The sequence below is a fragment of the Panthera onca genome, chromosome E3 (assembly GCF_046562875.1).
Source record: "Panthera onca isolate mPanOnc1 chromosome E3, mPanOnc1 haplotype 2, whole genome shotgun sequence".
NCBI lineage: Eukaryota > Metazoa > Chordata > Mammalia > Carnivora > Felidae > Panthera > Panthera onca.
Genome location: NC_138354.1, coordinates 19022587 through 19045440, shown reverse-complemented (window position 1 = coordinate 19045440; position 22854 = coordinate 19022587). Strand labels below are relative to the sequence as shown.

The window sequence follows — 22854 nt, the reverse complement described above, 5'->3', positions numbered from 1 at the left end:
AGCCGCGAGACCCTCCAACTACCCGAGGAAAACAAGTTTTGTCTGGCAAAGTTCTCGGTCCAAGCGACCCGCCACCGACCCCCAACCGTCCCTCCCCTCACCGCGTCACGACCCTCCCGAGTGCGCAAGCTCCTGTCAAACGCGGTGACGGAGGCCGAGAAGAAAAAAAGGCGGGAGCCACCAATCCCAGGTGGAGCAAAATGGCGCGGGAGAACGAGATGCAGGAGTTCATCCGCAGCTTCTTCCGAGGCCGCCCGGACCTCAGGTGCACTAGAGACTGGAATTGGGGTTGGAAAGGGCAGGGGCGGGACGGGGACTCCGTCTTGACACATGTCTCCTCAGCACGCTCACGCACTCCATAGTGCGGCGGAAGTTCTTGGCTCACGCGGGCCGCGACCACCTGGAACCCGACGAGAAGCAAGCACTAAAGCGGCTGGTGGAGAAGGAGCTGCTGAAAGTGCAGGTGTGGGCGCGAGCCTGGGCCGCGGGAGGCGGGGTTTGTTGCTGAGGAGGAGGGGCCTGGGATGGCGTAGGGAACACAACCTTCCTACACGTTTTGACCTCTTGCGCCCACGCAGGTGGATGAAGCAGGTGCCAGGGAAGAGAGGCCAGATCTTGCCAAGAAGGCTAAGAGGCCTCCCACCCCCAGCAGTGGCCCTGGGAGAAAAAGGTTCCGTTTCAATTCGGAGTCAGGTTAGTGACTTTTGTATAGTTGGTTTATTCAAAAAGTATCGTGCATGCATTATATCCCAAAGCATTAGATGAGGGCACGAGGCCAGTGAGTCAGGAACCAGGAGCAGGGTGGACCGATTGATAGCTGTGTTTTCTGTTGCCCTTCCCTCCATCTGTCAGAGGTAACCAATACCAAGTGGAGAGAGAAGGGACAGGAGGAACCCATCCCAACCTTCTTTTCTCTCCATATTCCAGAGCCCAGCTCTGCAGCCTCCAGTCCAGACTGTTTTGGCCTCTCAGCAAAGAATGGGATGGCAGCAGAAGTCAGTTCAGCAGAGGAGGAGAGTCCAAAGCGAGCCTCAAGGAAAGCAGTTGAGGAGAGCAGTGATGAGGAACAGCAGAGGGACCTGGCTGCAAAGACTGGATTAGAGAGGGAGGTGAAGGAGAGCAGTGGGGAGGAGGAAGAGGGCTCCGCCAGAACAAGTAAGGTCTCAAAGGAAGAGAGCAGTGAGGAAGATGAGGAAGGGGACGAGGAGGAGTCCAGAGGCAGGATTGGGAAGAAACCTGTGACAAAGAAGAAGCAGGCACCAGGCAAAACCTCAGCCAGTAGGAAGCAGGCCAGGGAAGAGAGTGAGGACAGTGAGGAGGAACCTGCCCAGAGGACAAGAAAGAAGGCGGAGGGAAAGAAAGGTGCTAAAAGCCACCAGGAAAGTGCAAAGGACAGTGAGGAGGAAGACACCATAGCCAAGAAGAAAGAGAACAGAGAGAAAGAGGAAAAGGATTGGAAAGCTGGAGCCCGGGGCAGTGGAGGGAAAAAGTCAGCTTGGGAGGAGAGGAGCTGCGAGCAGAAAAGCAGGGCAGCCAGGCTACTAGGAGACTCGGGGGAAACAGAGGAAGAAGAGGAAAAAGCAGCAGCAGGCAGTGGGGATAACAGCGGGGGAGATGAAGAGCCCCTGGTGCAGAGAAAGAGCAAGGACAGGACCCCGCAGAAAGGTGGGAAAAGGCAGAGTGGAAGCAGCGAGGATGGGGAAGACAGCTGGAGAAAGGTGAAACCAACTGCTGAAGGTGCTGCAAAGACAGCCAAAGAGGGCGGTATCAGTGGTGAGGCGAGTGACTCAGAGAGGGAGGTGAGTGACAGTGAGGCAGAGGATAGCCCTAAGGGGGAGAGGGGGAACCGCTCTTCCAAGAAAAGCTCCAGGAAAGGCCGGGCACGAAGCTCCTCCTCCTCTTCCACAGACGGCAGTCCACAGTCCAAAGGCAGGAAGGTGAGGGTGAAGATGGGCTGGGAGGCCACCTTTAGGGAAGACGGAGACCTCGTCTCAAACTCTGAAGGTTTGGCCTTCAGCTGCTGTTTTTCCTTGCCAGGCTGGCTCCGGTCGCCGTGGTGAGGACCACCCAGCCGTGATGAGGCTAAAGCGCTACATTCGGGCCTGTGGTGCCCATCGAAACTACAAGAAGCTTCTGGGCCCCTGCCGCTCACACAAGGAGCGCCTCAGTGTCCTCCGGGCAGAGCTGGAAGCCCTGGGCATGAAGGGTGAGGCCGGGTGTGCCCTGGGGGCTGTGGGAGAGGGCCTTGGCTGCTGGGGAAGAGAGGATCATGAGCCTCTTCTGCCCCAGGCAATCCTTCCTTAGAGAAATGTCGGGCCCTGAAGGAGCAGCGGGAGGAGGCGGCCGAGGTAGCCTCCTTGGACATTACCAACATCATCAGTGGTTCAGGTGAGGGATTTCCTCCCACTCCCCAAGAGATGGGGCTAGGGTTTTCTCAACTGATCTCCTGCTTTTCCTGCCCCCCAATCTAGGTCGGCCACGCAGACGCACGGCTTGGAACCCTTCAGGAGAAGCAGATCCCCCAGGGGAGCTATACCGCCGGACTTTGGGCTCAGAGGATGAACAGCCCCGCCCCCCACCCCCAGACTGGTCACATATGCGTGGCATCATCAGCAGTGATGGGGAGAGTAACTGAGCTCCTCACCTTCCCCAGGAGGCTTTCCACTTGTAGAAAGCAGATATGCCGCCCGCCAACCCCCCCCCCCCCCCCCCCCCCGCTCCAATCTGTGCCTGCAGAGCAGAAGCTGCTTTCTTCAGAGGACTTTCTTCAAGGACACAAATTGTTGGGATCCTACTTCTCAGCTTCACGTTCTCAGTTTAAGGTGTTTACAGGGATTATTTTTTAAGACTCGATAAAGGAGTTGTTTGAATCACTTGGTCAAAACTGGTCCCCACTCGGGGGGTGCCTGGCTTAGTTGGGAGGAGCAACTCTTGATCTCGGGGGCATTGAGTTCGAGGTGTAGAGATTACTTAAATAAGATTAAGTGACTGACTCTCGGTTTGGGCTCAGGTCATGATCTCATGATTCATGGGATTGAGCCCCATGTAGGGCTCTGTGCTGACAGAACAGAGCCTGCTTTAGATTCTTTCTCTCAAAATGAATAAATAAACTTAAAAAATAGTGAAACAAAAAAACGGTCCCCTCTCTTACCCCTATACCGTGGGCCAGGAAGGTGAGTAGCCATTGCCTCCCTACCCCACCCCATTCCCTTTCATTTCCCTCAGGTTCTCCAAAGGAAGTCCCAGCCTCCAGACCCTGCCATCTAATCTGCCACCAGGCTCTATCAGAGAAGAGGGTGGCTCCTACCCTTCTTCCTCCAGCCTGACCAGCAGGGCCCTCATTATCATCACGCTTTTAGCTATCATAACCTAATGCCTAGTTGGGAGGAAGGTCTGAGTAACTGGCCTTAAGAAGAATGTGAGGAACATAATGATAGAACTTGGGATAGCTGGTGTGTACGTCTTCCTTTTCCCCCTGGAAACAGCCATTTAGTCCCTGAGCCAATTCTTTTAGCCTTTAAGGGGTGGGTACAGGGCGTAGACCTGGTCAGGAGTACCCCAGGCCTCTGGCTACAGACTGAGCCAATGAAGTCACTTTAGGACTTTGCTGGCATTCTTGCTGTTGAGATTGCTATGAAGATACAGGCTTGGAGCTGCCAGGAGCCTGGTGTGAAGTGAACCTTTTGAAATCTTTAAAGTCAAAACAAAGGGAAGCAGAAGTCAGGGGATGGATGACCTCCTTTAAAGTTGTGGATCCAGTCCTACCTGAAGTCATTAAAATCACTGAAATTTTTAGTTACACATCCCAATAAATTCTCTTTTTAAATACAAATGACACTATCACCTCCCATGAACAGTCCTTAATACACACTTTAGACAGAAAGGGTGAGTCCCGGGGTCTGTTAGAATAACCAACAGTTTATTAAAAGCTTGCTGTGGGGCTCTGTGCCAACCCCATAGCTGGGAGGGGTTCCCACGACTGCCCCCAGGTCTGGAAGCAGCCCCTTCCAAGGTCCTTCCCTTGTTCCCCTGCCCCAGCTCTGATCTCAATTAAAAAAAAAAAAAAGAAAAGAAAAGAAAAAGAAAAAAGATAAAGGACAAAACGGCACAGGACGTCAGACAGCAACGGGGGAATGGAGAGACCAGGCATCCTGACCCCAAGACAACATCCTGATCCTTTCCTAGGAAGGCCTTTTCCTTCTGTTCTCCCCACCCAGACCTGCTCTGCCACACCTCAGGTCTGGGGGGCCTGGCATCCCCAGTCCATGGCCCCATTACAGGGGGTAGTATAGTTCTCTGAATATAATATATCTAGACCCACCCTTCCCCTCCCCCAGGGGACCAGATGAATATTTGACACGCACATCTCCCTCCTTTCCCAAGGCTGTGATGGAGAGAGACCCTGGCACCATGGTGGGGAGGCAAGGGCTCCTGGTCAGCCTTGAGGCACCGAGGCCCAAGCTGGCCCTGGGCCACTGGCCAGCCCAAGAAGCTCATGAGATGAGGAGGTCTAAGGGGAGCTGGAGCCAACATCCTGTCCCCCACCTGTGGGTGGACCTCAAGCTTACAGCCCTCCAGGAACCGGCTCCACCCACCCCTGGCCCTGCCCCTGCCCCATTCATCTGCTCATCCACCCTGCACTTCAGGAATAGAAGTGGGAGGAACCATTGAGGATGTGGGAAGCGACACTGGTGCTACGGCTCAGAGGCCCAGGCACTGCAGCGGCAGGTGGGCCCACGTTGTCGGTGCCACTGCCCCCTGAGGCTGCCCGCCGCAGGGGCTGAGGGCTGTTTCTTAGCAGCAGCAGGGCTCCACCACGAGGTGTCCCACTCTGTGTGGGGGGCCCCAGCCAGTTTGGGGGACCCGGAGGAGCCAGCAGAGAGGGCTGACGCCAGGCTGGGGGGGGCATGCCCGGTGGAGGAGGGCCATGGCTCCAGTGTGCCCCTGATCGGGGAACAGGACGGGAGGGCCAGGCAGGGGCAGGAGGTGGAGCAGGATAGCCCTGTGCAGCAGCCTCGGCTGGGATGCCCCCCAGAGCCATACTGGAGAAGCCCAGCCTCATGCTCTCAGCATCGAAAGCCTCGATCTCACGGGCCTGCCGCTCGAGCAAACTCCGGATTCGCTCGGAGCGCCCTGTCTGCAAGGCCAGCAGCTCCTCTTCCACCTGGGACACCCAGAAAAGAGGTTAGCGCATCCGGGGGCAGGAGGTGGGGAGCCTGCCCTCCCCAGCGCCTCTTGGTGCCGGAGCCCCCTTACCCGCTGCTCCAGCAGCGCCCGCCTCAGAGCCACCCTCTGCTCCAGCTCCCGCAGCTCCCGCTCATGCTGGCTCTCGGTGCGGATCTTGATCTTGCTCTGGTAGGCGTTTAGCAGCTCCAGCTCCTGCTGCAGCTGCTGCCGAAGGGCCTGGAACTCTGCCTCCTGGGTCTCATCAAGCCGTAGCTAGCAAACAGGGAGAACTAATTTTAGGGGCCTCCTCCCCCACCCCCGCAATCCTCCCCTGCCCCAGGTAGGCCTGGGCCCTAAGGTTTCAAGAAGCAGCCAGTCTCAACATCTATCAAAATGAAAGGTCGCCATACCCTGTGACACAGCAATTACACTTCCAGGAATTTATCCCCCAGGTATACTTGCACATGTGCTCGAAGGTGTTCACTGAAGCGTTGTGATAGCAAAATACTGGAAACAACCTAAATGTCCACCAATAAGGGATGGGTTAAATAAATTATGGTACGTCCATACCATGGAAAATTCTACACTGTTTAAAAAATGAGATAGGTGTACTGACATGGAAAAATGTCCAAGAAATACTAGGTGGAAAAAGAAGAGAGCAGTATGTACAACACAATCCTACTTTTGTTTATAATTTTGTGTAATCTTTCAAATATGCATAGGGAAAAAACCTAAAATACAATTATTAATAGTTAACTGAGATTGGGTCAGAGAATGGGACTGGGTGAGAGAATGGCAATGAATAGGGGCACTGTCACTTTTTACGCTATGGATATTTTTTAATTGGCCCATTCCAGTGTTGTTGTGTGATCACTTTTAGAACAGCAATCTTCAAAATCCTCAGAAGTCTGGGTAAATCGGCCCAAGGGCCACGATCATTTTGATTTGCTCCCTGTTCACACATTAAACTAACTCAGGCCCAGGAAACAATTATAGCCACTCTTTCCTTGATGGTTCTTGGTAGAGTAGTCAGGCTGGCTTTGTCAAGACCTTAAGAAAATACTCAAGAGAGATAAAAAACCATTGTGGAGAATACTAACAGCGGGAGAGTATCCAAGTTTCCCCCAAGAACAAAAGCCCCATCTTTCCCCGCACTCCCCCACTTCCAACTTCCCATAACCAAGGCGGGAGTACAAAGGCCAGCCTCCACCACGCTCCCTCCCTGGACCCCAGGCCTCACCGCCTGCGAGCTGAGCATCTCTGAGATGGACTGGTCATACTGCTCGGCTAGAATCGCCAGCTTGCGGGTCTGTTCTTCCTTGAGCCGCTTAAGGAGGCTCTTGTGCTGAGCTTTGGGTGTGGTCTCCAGCAAGTGTGCCCGCAGGGCCTTGTACTGCCGAGTCTGGATCTTACACGTCTCCTGGAACTGCTTCTTGATCTGCAGCTCCTTAGACTATGCAGTGGACGGACCAAGGGGAGATGGGGGCAAGGGAGAGGAGGAGGAGGAGGAGGAGGAGGAGGAACCAGGGGAGAAGGGGAGAAGAGAGAGAGGAGGAGAGGAGACAGAAGCAGAGACAGGGAGAGGGAGAGAAACAGAAAACATGTTAGACAGAGGGGGCGGGGGGAGCTGTATACAGACAGACATGGAGAGATGGGATTGTGCTGAAGAGAGATCAGGAAGGTTCTCAATGGGCAAGAGATACAAGTAAACAAGAGCATGTTCCAAGAGCATGTTCAGGGTTGGGTAGAAAACACAAGAAACAGCAGGAGAATTCGTGGACAGAGAACGGAGAATCTTTAGGGTACGGAGTACACACAAGAAGTTCTGACCATGCAAAGACAGAGGAAATACAACCCAGAGACAGAAACCAAGTGAGCAGATACAGAACGTGCACAAGAGTGAGAAAACCAAGTCACATAGCACACCCATGGAAGAGAGCGACACAGCTAAGGAAAGACAGAGAAAGCCCCAGGTTCAACACCTTAGGGTGGGAGGGAGGGAAGGAGGATAAGCTCCGAGCTGAGAAATGGATAAGATGGGGTGGCCCCATCTAGGGCCACGTAAGGGAAAGGGGCAAAGGAGGTGGCCAGAAAGGGCCTGACAGGTTCAATGGGCCAGCAGCTGCTACCCTGACCAGATCTCCACGTCCCAGCCCAGCCCCTTATACACTCAGCTCCCATTCCAAGCCCACAACCAATCCCATTTCCATGCCCCCACTCTCTGCCTGGCCCCCCAAACTCACCACCCCCTACTGTGGTTTGCAGTCCCTTCCCCAAGCCCTCTAGGGTAAAGCCTAATTAATGTCAGGGGAGATATTCAGTTCCCAGAAGGGAACCACATAGGGAAGGGGCTGGGACAAAAGGCAGGTGATAAGGACAAAAGGCCCCGGAACCTAAGGACACTTTCTGGAAAAGAACCCACCAACAGGGGAGCTGTGGGGCCAAGAAGTTCTGTGGAAGCTCAACAGGGGCCCAGATCTCTGAGCTGGTGGTGGTCATGGTGCAACGAAGCTATGAAGGCAGAGAGGATGAGGCTGAGGAGTGAAAGGGGTTAAGATAACGTAGATGGGGGTGAAGAGGTCATGGAACTGGGGGCCAAGGGTCCAGACTGGGGGCATACCGGGGAGGCTAGGCGGCAGGACAAAGCAGACAGAGGCAGCCTGGGCCAAAGGTACAGTTCCGCTCAGATATTTTATTTGTGTTTGTCTTTTTCTTTTTTTGGTGGGGGAAAGGGGACAGGTTGGAAGGGAGACAGAAAAACAAAATCAAAGAGAGAAAAAAAAAAACATGACTTCCCACCCACCGCCACCCCTGGCCCCAGGCCTGAGTTGATGAGGGTGAGGATGAGCACACACACAGCGGGAGAACAGCAATAACTTAGGGTGGGGAGGAGTGTCAGGAGAACACAAAGTGTAACTTCCGGACTCCTGGTGGAGGAGGCTGCCTGTCTAGAGGTCCAGAGGACTGGGCTGAGGTGGGGAAGTGTACTAAGGAGGGAGGGGTGAAAGGGAGGAGAGGACTGGAACTGGAGAAACCTCACTGAGTAGTGGGAAATAAAGTGCTCGATGCTCTAAGATTCGGGCAGGGGAAGAGCTAGTCGGTTACCTCCAAGGAGGCAGGGCCCGGGACTGGCGGGGTCGGGATCGCCGCCCAATTAGAGTCCCGGGCGCTGATTGGCGAGAGGCAGAGGGCACTAGCCGGCGCTGGCTACGGGGCAGCAGCCGGGGGATACGGCTGGGCCTCTCACCTCGGAGCAGGCCCCAGCTGGCCAGTGTGTGGATAGCCCAAGGGGGCAAGTGGGAGGCTAAACCCTGGCTGGCCCGTGCCAGGCGCCAGTTCCAGCCCTTGCACAGGGTCCAAAACCTCGCCAACAGGGCTAGCGGGTGTCGGGCAGTGCGGGGATTACCCCGCCGGGGCCCAGGAACGGGCAGACGGCTGCGGAAGCCATCCTTGTTGGTCTTGGGGTAGAGTGCAAATAGGCCTCGGTCCCCCACAGCTCCACAGCCCTGTAGGGCACAGAAGGCCACAGGCGACAGGCGTAGCAGAGCCCGCAGCCAGAGTCGAGAGATGCCCCGGCGCATCCGGGGGCCCTGCTCCCGCACCCATTTGCCCCCAGCTGCCAGAGCTGCCAGAGGTAGAGCCAGGCCTGGCCAGGCTAGGAGCCAGGCAGCCCCAAGGCCCAGAGGGACACCCATAAGGCCACGGCGCCAGCTCAAACCCAGGACAGCCCCCAGTGCAGTGCCCTGGGCCAGGAGGAGGAACAGACTGGGGGGCAGGTGCAGAGCTGTACAAAGAAGTAGGTAGGAGGCCCCCAGGCCCACCAGCCCGACCTCAAGGGCCAGGAGCGCTGCCTGCAGGCCTCCCCCACCCTGGGCTGCCAGCAGTGGGAGCAGCAGCAGAAGTAGCAGGGGCAGGAGGCCAGAGGAGGATCCCACTGCAAAGGAGAGGCCAGCCAGGAGGCCATGGGACAGGAGTCCAGGGAGCTGGCTAATAGGGCCATGCCTCAGACGTGTTGGAGGGGGTTCAGGGGGGATGTCTGGTGAGGGACAGCCATCTCCAGGATCCCTCGGGGTCCTAATTGGCGCCCCCTCTTCCTCTTCCTCATCTTCCTCGGGGACTGGGGTCAGCGCTGGGCCTGGGATCCAGCCAAGCTCAAATTCCTCATCCAGGAGGCTCCCGTCCTGCTTCTCCCATAACCTCCATTCCCCAGCTGCCTCCTGGCCCACAATGCTCCTCTCTTGGGGCGCCAGGGATGGGACCCTAAGCTCTTCTATCTCCTCCTCAGGCAGACCCCAACCTTCCTCATCAATCAAACTATGTTTTTGTGGGTTGGGACTAGGGGTTCCTGATTCTTCCCCCAATATCCTCTGTTCCTCTGGCTCCAGGGTAGCCCCTTCCTTTCCCAGAATCCTTCTCTCTGGAACTGCTTCCTCCTCCTCCTCCTCTCCCAGAATTCTTTGGTTCAGGACTGCCTCCTGGCCAGATGAGCAGGGCTGCTCTTCTCTAGGGGTGCCTGTGCTGGGTGGTCCCAGAGCACCAGGAATGGGGAGCGGGAGGCCCGGGGGACGCTGGCCTGCACGTACTTTGAGGCTCTTGGGCTGCTGGCGAACCTGGGCTGCATGCTTCTGCCGCAACTCTTGCTCACGCCGCTTGTTGTACTCCAGCTGGTTGCCCAGCTCTGTCTGGTGCTGCAGGCGGGTGAGTTCGGCCCGTGTGCGCTGGACGGCCTGGAGCTGCCGTAGCTCCAGCTCTCGCGTGGCCTCATGCTGCCGCAGCAGCAACGCACACTCCAAGTCCTTCTGGGTCTGCTTCTTGTTCAAATCCTGAGGCAGAAGGGAGGCAGGGCCCAGAGCTCAGTCAGGAAGCCTTGTTGGTGTCAAGAGAGCCCCAGAACTCCCTGGCAGAGGGAGCTGAGCATGGGGAGCTGAGGGGTGTAAAGGAGCCAAGCTGCTGACTGGCCTGGGAATGGAAGCCCAGGGAGCTCTAGCAGCGTCTCACAGGCACGAGGAAACAAGGGGTGTGGAAGAGAAGCCAAACCACAGCACGAAAGAGGGTAGAGGGAAAAACAGGTGCCTGTGCTGTGGGGAGGGGGATGGAAGGTGGGGTGGCCTACCTCCCGCAGCAGGTCCTGGTCCAGGCTGTGACGGGCCAGCAGCATCTTGCGCTTATACTGGCGACACTGAAGCTCAAAGTACTGACGCTGTCGCCGCAGCAGCCCCGCCTCCTCCTCTGCCTGGCACTGCTGGAGTTGCTCCTTCTGCCGCAGAAGCCACTCAGCCTTCTCCCGCTTGGGTGTGCTGGGGTTCTCCTGGAGCTCCTGGGCAAGGCCATGGGGAGGGCAGGGAGTCAGGGCACCTCACCCACCACAGGCCCTGTCTGTTGCTGCAGCCCCATCTCACCTCCTTTAGCTGCTCCTTCCGAAGTTTGTAGGTTCGCTTCTGTGCCTCCAGCAGGGCCGCTAGCTCCTTCTTCTGCTGCCCAAGGATGTGCTGCTGGAACTTTCGCTCCTCGGCCTGGGCAGCTCGTGCCTCCTTCTCACCAATGGCCTGGTGCCGCCGGGACAGTTTTTCTGCCTCAGCCCCAAAGCCAGCCCGCTGTGCCTCAAGCTCCCGCTGTAGCCGTGCGCTATGCTCCTCACGTTCACCCCTCAGCCGTGACTCCAAGGCCAGCAGCTGTTTCTGGTGCTGTCGTCGCATCCGCTTATAGCCACTCAGCTGCTCCCGCAGGGCTGAGTCCTGCTCATGCTCCTGGATCTGACGGCTGACCTGGGGCAGGACAGAGGATGAGAAGTGGGGCTCAGTCCTGGCCTCATCTCATTACTCACACGGTTTTCATGCTCTATTGGTGAACACGGATTTGAGACTCATGGGTTCGGTTCTCATTTGGTGCCTTCATCACACGTAGCCCCTCTGAGTCTCCCACCTCCACTGGATGATGGAGATACAGTCTATTTCACACGCTGACATCACTGAATGAGTCGATAAAAGGTGCCGCGCGCAGGGCCCGATGCAAAAGTGGCAACAATTCAGGTTAGTTCAAAGTCAAACATATCTGGGCCCAACCCCCAGCTTGGTCACTTATTAACCAGGTAACCTCAAGCAAGTTAATGACACTAGCCTCAGTTCCCTTATCTGCTAAATGGGACAATACCACCTCCTTATAGAAAGCTGTGGAGATTACACCTGATACATGCATAATAGCGTCTAGAACACTCTAAACTAACAAACACTGTTTTTCTTCCCCTTCAGCAAACACTGAGGACTCATTACAGCCCAGGTATGCAGCTGGGATCTGGGCCCTGAGATGTTGGGAGTATCAAGAACACTGGGCCTGGATGTCCACATCTGAGGTTTGGAGCTCAGGTCCCATTGTCAAGTGGGCACAACTCCAACTAGTCCAGGTGGCCAAGTCCCTGGAAATCAGGGACCGGAAATCAGGTCCAGGAAACCCTGGACCTCTCTACACAGTACAACAAAGCACTAAGGATCTGAAGAGCTGTCCCATAAGAATATACTAGACCAATCACTGGCCCATAACGGAATTAATGTTGGTGCTCGCAACTAAGCAAGAATGAAATCTAAAGGTTTACTCAAAGTATGGATGGAAGACTGTGTTTTATGAAAAGTCTACCCATCTTTTCCTGTGAACTGAGAAAAACATTACTATGACTTGATCTTAGGAGAACCAGTCTTGCTTAATTTGAGAATATGAAAACCACCAAAGGTGTTTCGGCAAGTGCCTTGGACAAGCAGAATGTCTGAGTCACCACTGCCTCATCTCTCAACTGGGATCATACCCTCTCTCTCCAGAGGAGCTGGAAGGATGAAATACTCAGGCATGTGTGTGAGCCTGAGAGCCAATCATGGTAGGAGGCAGACACTGGCCACTATTCCTGCCCTCCAGGAGCATAAAATCCAGCACACCTATCGTAATGTCATTTAGGAGCACCACAGCACAGGGATGTGATGCACCTGGCTGGTCAAGGGCCTGGGAAGGCACCCCAGGACATGCTACTTAAGCCTAGCCATGAAAATGGAGGAAGAGTTTATCAAACTAGGAATACCCACATCGGGCAATGTGACCAAAACAGTCCGTTGGGAGAAGAGAATGGAGAGGGTCAAGGAGAGGAGAAAGTGAAAGACGGCAACAAAAAGAGCGGAATCTGAACTTAATCCAGTGCCAGAGGGGAAAAACAAATCATCTCTGGACTTAAGAGTTTGGGGCATCCAGGCTGAGGGAGGATGGCTACACTTACCAGGGAGGCAGTACGGATGGTGGCAAAGTGATCCCTGTTGCGGCAGTAGGCCCGGCGGCGGGCAGAAGAGGTGGTAGAGGTGGGAGCTGGGGCTGCGGGTGGCTGGAGAGGACCTGGGGTCATCTCCGGCTGGTAGGGGTCATCATACAAGTTGTCAGAACCCTAGAGGAAGGGAAGGTGAAAGGGATGCCCAAGGTTCAGAGGCCACTGGGCCCAAAAGGAGATCCCTGGAGACCCAGTCTGACTTAGAGGAGGAGCAATCACACTTGGGAGGGAGAGCTGGGGCTTGGCCTTGTCACCATCAGGCCTCCTGAGGGTGAGCTGCATACCGGCAGTCGGTGGATGATGGAACTATGGGAGGTAACTGTATGCTCCCCTTCTTGCATCATGGCCATCTCTCGGGCTTCGGGGCCTTCCTCTTCCTCCTCTTCCTCTTCCTCCTCCTCCTCTTCCTCCTCGTTGTCCGAGGCATCAGCTAGGCTATTGACTGAACTGCTCTGGCTGGAGGCGCTGATGGACATGCTTGGCACTGAGTGGCTGCTCTCTAGACTGGTCAGCGTCCCAGCCCGGTGCATGTAGGGCTCGGCCTCCTGTGGACAGGGCGCAGGCTGTTGGGCAGGGAAGGGGAAGGATAAGGGGTATGTATATGGAGATAGCACAGGGAGACAGAGGGCAGGAGGAGGGAGAGGGAAGGTGAGCCAAGCAGCTGCTAGGAGGCAAGCAAAACACAGTGGGGAAAAAAGGGTGGCAGGGTAAGCTGGGTCACCTCCTCTTCCTCTGGGGCTTCAGCACCAGGGCCATTGGGTGCTTCTTGGAACAGTATCTTCTTCATCTTTCGGTACTGCAAATTGTCCAGCTCCCGCACGGCATCCTTGGTCCTCTGGATCAGGTCCATGATGACTGTGGGTGGCCGCTCCCGGAGCACAAAGCGGTGCTGAGGGGAGAGAACACTGAGGCCTGCTGCAGAGCACCTACCCCCACCCCAAATATCCCATGGGCCCTGACACTCCCTCTGGCCTGAGGAACTTCCCTGGGGCCCATGCCCACCAGGAGCTGATGCTGGCCTTGTGCTAGGTAAGCCCTGCCCCCACATTTTCACCACCCAATCACCCCTCCCCAGACAGGCTCCTGTTCCTCCAAGCACAGCTGACAGACAAGAACAGTCAGGAGATCTGGATTCTAGTCCAGGTCCTCTATCAACATGCTGTGTGCCCCTGGACATGTCATGAGGCCTCTCTGGATTTCATAAGGTATCCCACAATTATAAAACAAGTAGGTCAAACTAGACTGTCTACATCAGTTCCCAACTAGGGCTCCTTAGGCCCCATGGATCTGTGAAGGGAATGGGGGCCCCTCTACTTTTGATATCTCAAAACACACCTAAGGGAAATCATACATTTACCCATGACAAGGCTACCCAGGCTTTTGGCTTGAATTACATCAGATCAGTGTGGTAACCCTGGTTATCGCACGCAGACCAGAAGCTCTGGCTGGCAATTATATACGTCTTTGATTAATAAAAGATGGGAAAACAAATTATTACTTAATAAATAAAGACAGTCTGGTAGACAAAATCTTGCAAAACACAGAGTCCATTGGGCACTGGGAATGCGGGTGGGAATTCATACATGAAGTTCTTGGTGGAGGAAGAGCTGGGAATCACTAATTTCACTGAAGGGTTTTGTGGTTCTAACAGGCAATGGTTCTAGGAGAATGCTAGGCCAGTGAGCCCTTACCTTCAGAAGAACCTCTGAGGTTGGTCTGTCTTGAGGGATTTTCTGAAGACAGGAGTCAACAAAATTCCGGAAGTACTCAGACCTAGAAGTCATGGGAGGATGAGGAAGGCGGGGGGAGGCCATGAGCCAGGTAGCCTTACCCTATGGCCTAACCCCTGGGCCCAGGAATCCCAGTCCTCACCAGTGTCCTGACTGGAGCACGGGGGACTCGTTCTGTGCAATGTGGTATAAGGCACTCATCGCATTCATGTTAAACAGCGGTGGTTTCCGTTCCGCTACAGAGAAAGGTCAACAGGGAGAAGGTGAGAGGTGGCAGATGGGCAGAGGAGTGGAATGGAAATCAGAGGATTTGGGTTCACACCCCAGCTCCCTGACTTCCTTGCTGTATGGCCCTGAGCAATTCTCATCATCTCAATTAATTTCCTCCATAAAATGTAACACCTATCCTCTCCCCTGTACACAGTGGAATAGAGATCAAAGGCAGAAAGAAGCAGTTATCAGCCCAACTAACATTCTATTAGGTGCCAAGTAAGAGCAAAAACTTGCTAAGTGTTAAGGGAAAGATAAGGAAAAACAAGAGACAGGCTCTGTCCTCAAGGAACCTCTAGCCTAACAGGAAAGATTAAGTAAAACTCAACAAGTACTATCAAGTTACAAGAGGGAGACAGAAAAATGGTTGGGAAGCTGGGAGTGCATGTGGGTTCTCAAGCTGGTAGGTGTGCAGGGGATTAAGGGCAGGTCTTTTGGAAAAAGGGATATTGGAGCTGGGCCTTAGATTAGCAGTTGCAAGCCAGGAGCTCCTCGAGGCCCAGACAAATGTTTTGTTATGTTTTTGGCCCAAATAGCGATTTTTAAATTACATTCCAACCGAGCAATTTAGTAATAATAATCTAAATGTCCGGTTTCTTCTAAAAACTTAGATGTGGTGAAAAGGAGCCGACACTTCCGCATAACGATGGGCTAGAGCAAAGCAATAGCAGTCTCCAGTTTGCCGTAATCTTTTTCACATTACTTCTTTGATACGCACTATCTGCTTATAACCAGGACTGGTGGTTTCTTTTCAATAACAGAGAAATATTTCTCGGCGTCCACATCTCTACCAAAAAGTAGGAATAAAATGGACAGCTCTATATTTTTCTTCTACCTGGCTTGTTCCAATGTATTTGCGTCACCTGCCCAGCTGTGGTCTCGAGTGACAAATGCACATAATGTGGACATGGAGGGAAAGGGCGTGTCCAAATCTCGGACTTCGGGCAGAAGACAAAATACAAACCAAGTTAAGAAAAGTGGAAAAGTTCATGGCACACTCAGGGTGTGGAGCTTACAAAGGTGAGAGTCAACTTTCAGAAAGCGGGGCTTTTAGCTTGGTGGAAGGAAGCACAGGGATGGCATAGGTCTTGAAGGGAATGGGGAGCACTGATGGCTCTGAGGAGGGGGGTGAAGCAACAGCACCTGGCTAGGGCGGCTCTCTCTGACATAAGAGAGACTGGAGGAAAGAAGAGACTGGCGGTAGGAAAGATCATGGCAGGAAGTTGTTGATAAGAGAGACTAACAGCATCTCTTTTCTTGGGCAACTGTCTGTGCCGGGCACTGTGTTGGAGGCTTTACAAACATTACCTCACTAATAGTTAATTTCAGTAGCGTAGGCTGGCAGAGACGAGAACCCAGACAGGCTTCAAGGCCTCATGAACTCATGTAAGCCTTACTCTCTGGCCTTATCATTCACTGCTCTTTACATGGCATTACCTGCAATATTTCAAACAACTGAAGCCAGTCTCAGCTCCGCATGCCTGCTCTTACCTATCTGGAATGCTCTTCCCTATAGTCTTTCAAACAGCTATTATCTACTTTATGGTTCTGCTTAGATATCTGCTGTAAGATATTCCTTAGCCCCTGAAATAGATCAAGTCTCTTGTTTTATGGTTGTACTGCTCTTGTAACCTCCATTCAGCTTCTGTCCCAGTAAGAGAAAACACATCTGTTTCTCCAACTGGAATGTAAGTTCCACAAGGCCAAGAACCTCATTCACTGCTATACCCCCAAAACCTGCTAGCATAGCGTGGTACATAGCTAGCACTCAAAAAAAAAAAAAAAAAAAAAAAAAAAAAAAGTAAAACTAGAGTAGTGGACAGGAAAAGAATGCTCTGATATCCTTAGGTCTAAGAACTGGCAGGATTTGACAGCTGTCTGACTTGGGGGTCAAGGGTACAGTCAAAATGGACAGGAGCTTGGAGGCCTGAGGATGAAATGGTATGGGGATGGAAAGAGACAGAGAAAGAGAAAGCAGTGGAGAGAAAAGAGGATGAAGAAACAGAGGATGTCGTCCTTACCCAGCTCGATGCAGGTTATCCCCAAGGACCAGACATCCACTTTGCCATCGTACTGCCCCTCATCCATTGCGAGGATCACCTCTGGAGCCATCCTGGGAGAATGGTCAGGAGAAAGAGGCTTATCACCTGCCCAGACTCTGCCAACTATTGCTCCCAACATCCTAGGGGCTCCCTCCACTCACCACCATCCCACTCACCAGTATGGGGTGCCCACAAAGGAGTTGGCGGGTGCCATGATAGATGCAGAGCCGAAGTCCCCTAGCTTCACCAAGCCTGGCTCTGATAGCAAGATGTTTCCAGCCTTCACATCCCTGCCAGAGATGAAGCACAAGGATGAGGCATACACCTCAGGAAGGCTGGGCAAGGGGCTTTAGCACCAGGTTTCCAAGAAGGCGCAGCCCAGCTGAATAAGTGGTGTAGAGCGCACCCCCTCCCAGCCATTGTCAATGTTCCTTGTACCTATGGATCATGTTGTGGGAGTGCAGGTAAGCCAGGCCCTGAAGGGCCCCATGGGTCACAGCTGCAATCTCCACCTCCTGAAGGGGCTTCTTGTGCACTGGGGAGTGAGGGAAAAACATCAAACTGAGGGAGCCCAAGGGTGGGGCTGGAACAAGCTCCCCTGATCCCTTTCCCTACAGCTTCTTTGCTCTTCTCACTTCTCCCACTTGTTGGCCAAAGAGCCACTTACCTTCTAGAAGGTCAGAAGCTGAGCCCAGGCAATACTCCATCACCAGCTAAGAAAGGGTGAAGGGTCAGAGATAAGCACATCTGGTCACCCCTGGCCCACCTCTCTTGGGCAGAGATCCAAACAGAGAGCTTCTCTGCCTATCCTTCACTCAGGCATTACCTCCAGGGTGAAGACAAAGAGGAAGGACAACTGAGAAAACGTGGTGGTGGTGGTGGGAGAGTTCCTAGTCAGGGCCTCCCCTAGGAAGGGGAGACGAGACACCACAACTCCCATCTGAATCCTTTCAAAGCCCCATTATATCTCCATTTCCTCCAGCCCATATGCCCCTTTCCAACTACTAACAGTTTATGACTCTCTTCAAACCAGCCTCTCTTTCTGGAGACACTGTTGTCCATGGGTTTGCCTGAGGACTAAAGAGGTTGGGAGAGACTTCCTCCCTTCCAAGGTCCCCATAATGGCACCTGGAACAGGGCCCACCTAAGAGACTGGACCAGGACAAGGATGGGGGGCAAAGATCAGGCCAGATTCAGTGGGCTAGCTCACCCAAGCCGTGTGCTCCCTCAGGTAACAGCCCCGGTACTGAATGGTATTGGGGTGCCGGAGCTTCTGCAGGAACCGCACCTCCTTGATGATGTCCTGCCACTTCTGAGAGGAGGTCAGGGGAGAAGAGGTTTACTCAGCCCGCACATTGAGCCTGGGGTCCCCTGCTCTGTCCCTCACCATTCTTGTCAAACCTGACCCACCTCATTTGACTGCTTCCCACTATAGGACATCTTCTTGATGGCCACCACCTCACTATTCCGGACATCTCGGGCCTAGAAGACCAGACCAGAAGCTGGTGAGAGCCCTTGGTGAGAACTGGGCAGCGGGAAGATTTTTTGGCCCAAAAGGAGAGGGCGGGAAAGGCTGGTGTGGTACGGCAGCGCAGAAGGAGGCTTGGAGGTCCACAGGGGGAAGAATGCAGTGCCCATCCCTACCCCATTCTCCTAAGCCCCAACTTACAAAGTACACGGCTCCAAAGCTGCCATGGCCAATTTCCCGGAGATCAGAGAAGAGCTTTTCAGGGTCATCCTTGAAGAAGAGCTCAGCCACATCAGGGTCCTTCAGGCTCCCGGCCCGGCCCCCAGCTGGCATGATGGCCCCTGGGGGCCCTGAGAGTGGGGCCTGACCTGGAGAATGAAGAGGGGACCCTTACAGCGAAGATGAGACACTCAGAGAGAGGCAGGGACCCCTCAAATTTCTGCCTTCTCCTCCCCTAGTTCCCTGATGAGGGGGAGGCACCGCTGAGGAAGGGCAAGGGGGAGATTAGGAACAACATCAAAGCTCCAAAAAAATTAAGTTGCCCTAGCAACCAGAGCACGGGGGCCGGGTCCCTGGAGTCCCTAAAACTGCTAGGAAGACTGAGAGCTAAGCATCCTCACCACCCCCCTCAGCCCTCAGTAAGATCCATTTCCCTACAACCCCCCTACTTCTCCCCTCAAGAATAAAAGATCCCACCTCCTAGCCAGAACCCCAGATTCCCAAGTGTCCTGTCCCACAAGTCCCATACCCCAAATATTTCCAGGCACCTTCCTGTTCCCCTTGGCGTCGAGGCCCCCTCCTCCCTCAACCTCTCACACCCTGGAAGAGAGCAGGAAACGGCCAGGCCGGAGGTAGTGGAAATCCGGCCATTGTTAGAAGTGGGTATTGGCCCAGAAGGGCCAGAAGACTTGCTCTCAAAAAAGGGCTAGGGACATTGTGGCAGGGAGGATGGGAAGGACAGGGACAGAAATGGTGGCTGGCTTTGGGGACCTCTCTGTGACCTGGGCTGTCTTACTTGACCAGTCCAATTGCATATGCATCACACACAGGTACAGGACATTTGTGGTGTACAAATAACATTTATTGAGCATGTACAGTAAGCACCTTACATGCATCTCTCTCATTCAACCCTTGCCACAACCTTGTGAGGTATTACTATCGGGGTACCCTTATCTTGCAATGAGGAAACAGGCTCAGAAAGGTTAAGTGACGTCCAAAGCTGGTCCTCTACCACTGTTTTTAAAACAGTGCTATGAAACAAGCAGGGCAGGATAGTGATCACCATTTCACAGATGAGGTGACTGAGGCATAGAAAGGAAGGAGGACTTCTTCAAGGTCAGAAAAGAGGACCTTCTCTCCAGTCAGGCCTGTGTGCTTATTACTCTCTTAGCCCCCTCCTGCAGGAAGCCTCCCTTGACCACTCCAGCCTTTGGGGAGAGCTCCTAGAGCACCCAGCCCAACACCCAGAGAAAGAGCCTGCAGTACCAGGTAGCCAAGGACCCCGCCCCTTTTCCCCAGGGAATGCCAGGCCAAGCTCCTGGCTAAGCACTTGTTGGAATTTAGGCACAAAAGAGCCTTCAGCAGAGCTGGACTCCCAGGGCAGAGTTCTAGCTCCTTTAAAGCACCTAACAATTTAGCATGTAATTATATTCTGTCGGGCATTGTTTCCTGTTGTGTTGTTAATTTTGTCTCAGCCCAACTGGAAGCTGGAGGGCAAGAAGTAAGCCTGACTCTCCGGTGGGCCCCCAGGGTGCAGAGGGCTCAGAATAGCCTAGGAGATTGATTGATTGCCCTCAGCCAAGCCCTCAGCAGCTCCCAAGCTGCTCAGAATCGGCCCCCTTCTCCATTCTCCTGCCAGCAACCCTGCCAAGCACCCCTCACCCCCACCACACACCCACACACAAAGGCAGGTGCTCACAACTTGCCAAAGGAATCTTCTTGACCTCTTTATCAGCACCCAGCCCAGAATGCCAACCCAGGACCATAGGCCACAAGTAAGGATGCCAACAAAATATCACACGGGGCCTCTACCTCAAATAATGAACATTTGAGCAATTACCAAGGTCTGTGCTAAATCACAGCCACCTTCTCAAAGGGACAATGTTATCACCATTCTGCAGATGGGGAAACACAAGTCTGTCTGTCCCTAAACTACACTAACAGTACATCTCATCGGCAACATACGGCAACAGGGTTTTGAGTAAGTTCCTTATGCTTGGTCTTCTCTTCAGTAAAACGGATTACAGCACAGGGCTGTTGTGAGATTTTTAATGAGATCTCATCCTTAAGAACACTATGCAGACACTCAGCATATGGATTTTTCCTTCCCTGCCTCCAGGGTCACCACAAAAAGGACTTAAGACTTTGGGGATCATCCTATCCCAGCAGCTTGGCTTTAACTGTGAAGAGACACCACTATGGCTATCATTTGTCAAAAGACAGAACCCTCTCAGGAACCCAGACCAAAGACTGGAATCAGGGTAGAGATGAAGGTCACAGTAGGGAGAAAAATCCATGAGACAGAAGACAGGAGCCAGAGCTTCCCATCAGGGAAAGCTTCTGAGTACAGTCCTCCTAAAAAGGAAGCTCTTCTCCCCACCCCACCCCCCATTCTTCTATCTCACCCCAACTCATTCCCCTTTGGACCCCTGGCCAAGAAGAGACGGCAAGAGACAGGTATGGAGCAGGGGCAAAACTTCATCAAGAACCTGGGTTCAAATCCTGATTCTGCTACTGTGTGACCTTGAGCAACCTCTCTGAGCCTCAATATTCTCAACTGTAAAATGGGAAGACGGCAATAAAAGAGGCCCCCACAGGGTGAATGGGGGGGGGGTGTCACATGAGAGAACAGATATAAAACACTTGTAAATGACAGACCACTTGACAAATGTATCACCATCAGCAGGAGGTTCGAAGGTAACAATACAGGTGGGGGAAAATATTGCCAGGCATCCCCAAACACAAATGCACACACACACTTCCTTCAAAGGACAAGAAATCCAACCAGATCATGCCTAAAAAAAAAAGCTAAGTGGACGCATCATAGAGATCAGAGGCAAGGGAATCAACACCCCAGAGCAATCAGGAGAAAGAGGTATAATGGAGAACAGGTAGCTGTGAGGGACAAAGTGAACATGGGAGAAGAGCAAAAGAGTGCAAACCCATCTAATTAGCTCAAGCACCTTAGGGCGTGACCCCCATGACATCAAAGACCCTGTCACCTGAGGTCCCCCATGAAACAGACATTATGAAGGAAGAGGAACAAGGTGGCAGCAGAAGGCACGGCTAGCCAGAGGCTGACCACTGGCCCACTGGGCTTCATCCTGAGGAGAGGGCCTACCCAGGCCCAGTTCCTCAAAAAGGAGCACGCTTTCTTCTCAATGCTAGACACAGGGACCCGCGCCCCTGCACCCCGTCTCACCTGGTAGGGGTCACTATGGTGCCCCAGCGCTTCCGCCTCCTCCTGGGGTCCTCCAGCGGCTCTGCCAAGCAGGGAGAGGGGCAAGGAGACCTTTCCCCTTGCCACCTCTTCCTCGGCTTTCGCCCTTCCTGAGGGGCGGGCCCGGGAAGCCTCCCCTGGAGGGGAGGGGGTGACAACCTGATCTGACCTCGCGGTCCAGTCCTCCTCCTCCGCGAGGGCGACAGTTGCTGAATCCCGGATTTCTGATTGTGGGGTCTGAACCCCAGATATTTGAACGAAGGGAGGCTGAATTTGATACCTGAACGCGTGGGGAATGAACCCCGGATACTGGTGCACGCAGGGACCTGAACCCGATATTTGAAATCCTATGAAACGGAGCCCCAGGTTTAGAGAGGTTAGGACCCGAGTCCGGGATATGTGGGATCTGAGGGGCTGATACCCGGATATTTGAGAAGCGAGGAGTCAAGCCCGGAAATTCACGACGGAAGGGCCTGAGCCCCAGGTCTTCGGCCACCGACAGGGGGCCCACCCCGAGGACGTCCGGCCGCACGGCCCCTCTCACGCCGGGGTCCGAGGGTGACAGCCCTCACTCCCGCCCCGGTCTCCTCCCTTTCCCCCTTCCGCTCCTGAGGGCAGCTGAAAGATTGTAGCTAAGGGTGGTCCCCGCGCCTTCCCTCCCTCTCCTCTTCTCAGCCTCAGCCTCTCTCCGCACCACAGCCCCGGTCTCGTCCCGGTCTCCCTCTCTCTCTTCCTCCCAATTCCAAGATGGAGACCGGGCGGGAGCGCGCAGGCGCGGTAGGGACGCCGGGCCAAAGGGGGCGGAGCCCTAAGTGAAGAGCCCCGCCCCTCTATCCTTACTGCCGCGGCCAGGGAGATGTGCAGCCACCAAGCCGGAGTGCGCGCGCGCTCCGCCACGCGGACCCTGGGATGGAAGGAGGCGGGGAGAAGGGCTAGGCTTGGAGGGGGAGGAGCTCAGCGCGCAGTCCGACAACTGGCGGTGGAGAGGGCTTCGGCGCATGCGTTCGCTCCGCCTCAGCGCAGAGCCCGAGCTTGTTGCTAGGGGAAGCTTTGAGGGGGCGCGAGTAGAAGCAAAGAAGAAGCCGTGATCTGCGCCTGCGTGTAGGGTAGCTGTTGGGAGGGGCAAGGGAGGGAGGCTTGCTGGGCTCGGAAAAGGCGGGAAAATGGACTGCTCTGGTTAGTAACCATACAGCCAGGACGTGGGGTCCTAAGTTCGAGGAATCTGCTAGGAAAACTCAGTCTGTCAAATCCCTTCGGGAAGCAGGCATCTCACAATTGCATGACCTGCCCAAGGTCACAAAGCCTTTATGTCAGAGCATTTCCATGACCACACCCACCTAATTCTATCAACTAGTGGGAACTATCAACCTTATTTCATACAAGAAAGCAAGACATAAAGTGGCAGAGCTGCGATCAAAAGGTGTTTTCCAAAGGCAAAA

At 54.1% G+C, this 22854-nt stretch overlaps 2 protein-coding genes across 8 annotated transcripts; one reads left to right on the top strand and one right to left on the bottom strand.

Moving 5' to 3' along the window:
- The first annotated feature begins 83 nt into the window (after positions 1 to 83).
- Positions 84 to 2870, top strand: HIRIP3 (HIRA interacting protein 3). Its single transcript, XM_060649742.3, has 7 exons — positions 84 to 265; positions 343 to 463; positions 579 to 693; positions 928 to 1937; positions 2038 to 2206; positions 2290 to 2388; positions 2472 to 2870. Exons 1-7 carry the CDS (start codon positions 201 to 203, stop codon positions 2633 to 2635), a joined length of 1743 nt encoding a protein of 580 aa, XP_060505725.2. The 5' UTR covers positions 84 to 200; the 3' UTR covers positions 2636 to 2870.
- Positions 2871 to 3898: 1028 nt separating this feature from the next.
- Positions 3899 to 22187, bottom strand: TAOK2 (TAO kinase 2). 7 transcript variants are annotated; one of them, XM_060648928.3, is made up of 19 exons: positions 21398 to 22184; positions 18178 to 18344; positions 17919 to 17990; positions 17719 to 17820; positions 17176 to 17221; positions 16947 to 17043; positions 16685 to 16798; positions 16488 to 16579; positions 14339 to 14432; positions 14158 to 14239; positions 13188 to 13355; positions 12751 to 13029; positions 12422 to 12583; positions 10566 to 10931; positions 10280 to 10483; positions 9750 to 9989; positions 6407 to 6619; positions 5257 to 5439; positions 3899 to 5164 (listed from the first exon to the last, which is right to left on the bottom strand). In XM_060648928.3, exons 2-19 carry the CDS (start codon positions 18307 to 18309, stop codon positions 4643 to 4645), a joined length of 3168 nt encoding a protein of 1055 aa, XP_060504911.1. In that variant the 5' UTR covers positions 18310 to 18344; positions 21398 to 22184; the 3' UTR covers positions 3899 to 4642. The 7 variants fall into 7 exon arrangements, with proteins under 7 accessions (XP_060504911.1, XP_060504912.1, XP_060504913.1 ...); XM_060648929.3 differs by having other exon boundaries at positions 12751 to 13011; positions 21398 to 22183; XM_060648932.2 differs by lacking the exon at positions 3899 to 5164 and adding an exon at positions 5577 to 5684 and having other exon boundaries at positions 5413 to 5439; positions 21398 to 22183.
- Between the last annotated feature and the right edge of the window lie 667 nt (positions 22188 to 22854).

Coding starts and splice junctions, on each gene's coding strand:
- TAOK2 (XM_060648926.3), bottom strand. CDS start 18,309: ATGCCAGCTGGGGGCCGGGCCGGGAGCCTGAAGGACCCTGATGTGGCT. Junction 16,580..16,684: donor TTTGTGGGCACCCCATACTG/GTGAGTGGGATG, acceptor CCATTCTCCCAG/GATGGCTCCAGAGGTGATCC. Junction 14,240..14,338: donor GTGCTCCAGTCAGGACACTG/GTGAGGACTGGG, acceptor CATGACTTCTAG/GTCTGAGTACTTCCGGAATT.
- HIRIP3 (XM_060649742.3), top strand. CDS start 201: ATGGCGCGGGAGAACGAGATGCAGGAGTTCATCCGCAGCTTCTTCCGA. Junction 464..578: donor AGGAGCTGCTGAAAGTGCAG/GTGTGGGCGCGA, acceptor GCGCCCACGCAG/GTGGATGAAGCAGGTGCCAG. Junction 694..927: donor CCGTTTCAATTCGGAGTCAG/GTTAGTGACTTT, acceptor TCCATATTCCAG/AGCCCAGCTCTGCAGCCTCC.